At 40.7% G+C, this 5532-nt stretch overlaps 1 protein-coding gene across 1 annotated transcript in view; it reads right to left on the bottom strand.

Moving 5' to 3' along the window:
• trpc7b (transient receptor potential cation channel, subfamily C, member 7b) overlaps nucleotides 1–3194 on the bottom strand; it is a 46449-nt gene extending 43255 nt beyond the window's left edge. Inside the window, exon 1 of the mRNA XM_068587503.1 lies at nucleotides 2641–3194. Coding sequence (XP_068443604.1) covers nucleotides 2641–3113 — 473 coding nt within the window. The 5' untranslated portion in view covers nucleotides 3114–3194. The remainder of the gene's footprint in view (nucleotides 1–2640) is intronic.
• Nucleotides 3195–5532: the final 2338 nt, after the last annotated feature.

A 5532-nucleotide genomic window follows, 5' to 3' on the forward strand; every position in this document is an offset into this window, starting at 1 on the left:
AATGAGGAACTGCATTCTTTCATTCTCCACGGAAAGTCTGTTTTTTTATTATGTATCTTTGGTGAGTGGGTACGATCTCCCGGGAAAAGTGTGTCCATAGCTTTACGGCACAACGTCACACTATGTGTGAGATGGAGCAAGCTCATTATTCTCTAATGGCAGAGGTGAAGAGACTGAAGCTCTTTCATTTAGCAGTTGGCAAGAACTTTGCCAAATAAAAGGCTTCAAGACAAGAGGCCAACCTGACCTTCTCACTGTTGCAATTCTCCAGTCTGACACTAAAATGGTCGCATATGTAGGCTTTTTTGTCTGTGCGTGTAAAAATGTCATGTGGTCACATTCATGCGAGTCCATAATAATCCTGCTCATTGGCGCTCCTGCCAGACTGGAGATACGTGGGTACGTATCCTGATTGATTTGTATCTAATTCGATCTATTGTGTAGAGCCCAAAATCACAAATTTTGCATTTGCAACATATCAATGTTGACATCTCATTTCACACAGAGCAAGAACAATGGTCTCCTAAAAGATATTTTCGTGTAACCTCCCTTCCCCCTTCCTTACTGTAAAAGGATTTAATTGACTCATAAATAAATGTAGTGAAATAAAAGCTGCAACATTTCCTTCTCACAAGTAGTTGATTGGCATAAATCAGAAAGTAAACATTAGTCTGGAGTCCTATGTTGTAATATTTAAGTAATATTTGCTGGCTTGTCAACAAATGTGGACAACTGTCCATAAGAGGTGCTAAATTATGGACGACGGAAAATGACATAAGTATAAATAAATAAATGCATGAATAAATAAATGCTTAAATAAATGTATAAATAAATACAGGAAAATATAAATATAAGTTATACCTAAACAGCACATCATTAAATATATATATTTCTACATTTCTGTATTTCTTCATTTATTTATGCCTGTATTTATGTGTCCTTATATGCAAATGAGCTGGGGCGTTCTGAACCTCTGTCTAAAGCGTGATTGGTCACAGGAGTGTGAACGCACCTGGTATGTTGTGCTCTACTACTTCTGCCTTGCACATACTGTTGAAGTTGGCAAGCTCAGCTGAGTTAGCAGAAGTTGTCGTAAACACTTGGAAATATGGCATTGTTATTACAAGCCATTTGAAATCAATTGCAATCTTTAGTAGACTATTTATAGAACCACATTGATAAGGACATTGTTTGGTTTCGGCTGGATAAACGGGGCCACATCCCGCAGCAGGTCTGCCGGCAGACGTGGAGTGGAAGCCATGAGTGCTGCTCGCCAAGACAGCTTTTTGACTTTGTCTACAGGGGCCACGTGTTGGTGATTGGTTGCTTCTGTCTTGCTCCCCTATACTTGACCAATCCTGTTTAACAATGAGGTTCAGACCGCTGCAGCTCAATTGCATATAAGGACACAGAAATACAGACATAAATAAATGAAGAAATACACACAGACACATAAATACAGAAAGAAAGAAATGAAGAAATCCAGAAATGTAGAAATATATTTATTTAATGATGTCAGTATCAACTTATATTTATGTTTTCCTGTATTTATTTATTCATACATTTATTTAAGCATGTATTTATTCATGCATTTATTTATTTATATATAGTTAAGCATTTATTTATTGATTCCTGTATTGATTCATGCATTTCTTTTTTCATACTTAAGCCATTTTCTGTCCTCCTTACTAAATTGCAGAAAGACCAATTATTGAATAATGTTGCTTTAAACATTATTAGGACAACTGAGAGAATTAACTGTATATAGGACACTGTAGCCATTTTCAAAATGACAGATAAGTTCCCAATTAGGGTTTTATGTTTCTGTGCAAGCTCGTGACACGTGACATCGCGGGGACGTACTCTGCAATTCCTGTACTCTGCTCAGTGTCATATGCTTTGGCCTGTAGTCTCTCTATTACTCAGACTAACACACAAAGTACAAACATTAACGCACAATCCCCATTGACTAATTCATCTGTATTTGTGCTTTGGAACCAATGAAGAAACTCTCTCGACACAAAGACGTCATATGGGTTTGTATTGGAAAGCTTCAAAGACACCAATTAATTCAAACTCTAACACCCTTCACAAAAGCAGCTCAGCTAAAATAACAGTAAAGTTAGTTCGCCACAGACTCAAACAACACAGATTTAACACATTGTTGTTTCTTCTTACATGTAAGCACATGTAAGAAGAAACATCAGTTTGAATTGCAAGCCTTGAATGACAGAAGACTATGTGATGACTCTCTAGTGCGACTGATCCATTGTATATCACAGTCCAGTACGATTGACTGAATAAAGGACCTTTAAAACACAGCGTTGTGGTCCAAAGCTGCATAGACAAGTGAATGCAGTATGGCTCAGGGAAAATCATGCTCCAGCGGCCTCTCTAACACTGACCTCTACTTGTTGACATCCCAGGTGGATTAGTCACTGTCTATTAAATTATCTCAACCCAGAACAGCTTTGCCATTTCTATATCGCTGAGCAGCCGCTTTGCATAACAGCAAATTGCAGAATTTATAAATATGCACAGGGGCGCTACACCAGCCGGAACACTGGTGACTTCTACGTATGTACCATGTCTCTGGGTGGATGAACAAAAGTTGTGGGTAAATACAAGACGACGACTCACGTTTGCCTGGTGTCGGAGTTGAACCCGGCGTCGACGTGCTCGTCAGCGTGGTTCCCGTGGTCCGAGCGCTCCGGTGTCCGGTGGAGTCTCTGTCCGCGGTGATGAAAGCGGTCAGCGTTCGCCGCGCCTCGTCCTCTCCACTTGAGGAACGGGTCATCGCAGCGGTCGTACACCGCATCTATCCGCGAATTAAACGGAGAGTCGGTGTCCCCGACGCTCTGGCGTAACTTTGGCGGTGTGAAGTGCTGAGAGTCTCCGGGTTCCTGGTTTTCTGGAGACGGGTAAAGACACTCCGGGGTGTCGAGGTAAGGCGGCTCTGTGTCTCCCAGCAGCGGACAGGCGGAGGAAAAGAGGTCCAGGGGCCGCGGTGAGGAAGGAGATCCACGGGGAAGACAGACAGGCAGAGGCGACGAGGGAGACTCAGACAGATGGGCTCTCTCGCCGCTTTCGGTTTCGTCTTCTTCGTCAAACATTGGGAGACCTCTTGAGCAGCATATACTCGAAATATGTCTGGTTATGTGGCCGACATCTAAAGATGTTCGTCAAAGTTTCAAGAGCTCAAGTTTCTTCTGAGAGGCGCAGCAGCGACGAGCCGAGTCTCCACCTTAACACAAGAGTGCGCGCACTAATTAGAGCGCACTGAGAGTGCGCGCGCAGAGAGCCAGCGTATTCATTGCATTGGTCAGAAACATACTACCTGCTTCTTACATTTACTACAGAGAAGAAGACATGTTCAGTCTCAATAATGCCTTTGCATCTGTAAAACCCAGGTGTTACTGCGCTGTTAGCAAGCTAATAAGAGGACATGCACTTCAGTTTTCTTCTTATTGACGTCCATGCAGTGTTTGAGTATTTACTGAAGAAGTGTAGTCTACTTTTTAATCTCATACTCATCCTGTCCAGTGAAAATTATAATCTCCAAAATATTTTAATTTGAAGGCTTGTCATAAACTGAAGTGTTCCTGTATTTAATTAAACAAATATCATACTTCTTAAGCTAAATTAACTCAAAGCCCCTTTGATCAGCTGGAAATGCATCACTACAAAGATGAAAACATTATGGGTTTTTTTTTGAGCTCATGAAATGATTACTTTAGATAAATGTGGTTCTTGACTGGGAACCACACATGATCAACATACATACATACCAATTTTTACATACCAAGTAAAGGATCTGAACTTTTTCCACCACTGCTGAAGACGAAGCACACTAACGTTTTACCCTGTAAGAGGAAAACAACTAAAGAAAGATGCACCAAGTGACCTGGGAGTGTGGGTGACGTACAACTTAACTACAGTAGTGTTAGCTTTAAGTTACGTTACAACAATATACACTTCTCCTATTTAAAACATGTATATTGTACATATTTGTTGTTCTTGGTGTTTTATGTCCACGTGTGCACAAAACACAAAATATTTTTTTTTTTGCAAGTGAACAACATACCTAGCAATAAACCATATTCTGATCCAACAATGTACCCCCTTCTTTGTAAGGACAGCATGCAGTGTGACCCAGGCCATTTGTTTTGAACGTATGTTTCAAATAAGGAAAGGGAAGAGAGAGAGAGAGACTAAGGGAGAGATGATTCATTGGAGGAGTTGTCGATTGGTTGGGGGACAGAAGGGGTTAACATGCCCACCTGTTGTATGCCAATTACTACAGACATAATCTTGTTATTGCTTCAGAGGACAAGTAATTAATACTTAAAGTAGCCCACATCTAACCTCAGAGGTAGGTTTCTATTAGGATACTTGTTTGCTTTTTAGGTGTAGACAGACCTGAACATATATGAAAAGGAAAATAATAGTGTGTCTGTGTCATGTGTATGTGTGTGTGTGTGTGTGTGTGTGTGTGTGTGTGTGTGTGTGTGTGTGTGTCTGTAGTCCTGTAATTAGAGACAGAGACTTCCTGCAAGCCCACACGGACAATAACCAGTCCTAACCCGCTTTGATCTATCCTTGTATTCATGCACCCAACACATGCACAGACATAAACACAGATCTTTAAAAATCTTATCAGTTCTTACTTGTGTTTGTATTTGAGTAGAAAATAGTTCCCAAATCAGTCTAATTCTGTACTGTAGATGTCACGATGTAGGCTTGTTTTATTGATCCGGTCTGTTTGGAAGCCTGTGCTTGTTTTTAGAGATTACATTTACTTTGAAGAGTTGTTGGCATTTTGGGTCCTTATTGTGTAGCCACAACTAAATGATATGACTGTATTTGTATTACATACTGTACATCAATGCTGGTGTTCATATCTGGATAAGTTCAGAAGCCTTCTCTGGCCGCCATGTTTGTGCTGGTTAAATTTGAGTTGCTATAGCTATGGTGGTCTGCCCACAAAGCTGGCTCTCCTCCTGGCAAAGTGTTCTCCCAGCAATAGGGATTGAGGCAAAGGGGGCACAGGTTTAATTATAGTCTCATCTGTGGTCTTAAAAGCATTAAATCCATCAAATGCAGTGCCTATATTGCTATTGGTTATCATCTGTCTTATTGGTTGACACTGCCATTTGTCATAAATCAAGCGGGCATGGTTTTGCTTCTTTTTCTTTTTCTTTAAAATCATGCTATGAGTGACTCTGACCTCGGGATGCAGTTACACTTTGAACTGGTACGAGCAACTTTTAAAGACTGGGTTCACCTTTGGTAAGCTTTCAGAAAAACACAGACTTGGTATTTCATACCAGTGATTTATATGCTCCACACATCCAAACCAGGTGACCTTGTGTGGAAGAGCATTGAAGGTTACTGAGTTACATTGTTGCTGAAGATGCTCCTTAATCCATCTGAAGTCTGACCTCACCTCAACACTGAGATTATTGATAATTGGGACAAACTGTACATGACGTGAAGGTTACAACACAGACGGCTCTTAACTGTGTGTGTGTG

This window comes from Clinocottus analis, unplaced genomic scaffold, assembly GCF_023055335.1.
Source record: "Clinocottus analis isolate CAN_PGR_092001 unplaced genomic scaffold, fCliAna1.0.p SCAF_10, whole genome shotgun sequence".
NCBI classification, from domain to species: domain Eukaryota; kingdom Metazoa; phylum Chordata; class Actinopteri; order Perciformes; family Cottidae; genus Clinocottus; species Clinocottus analis.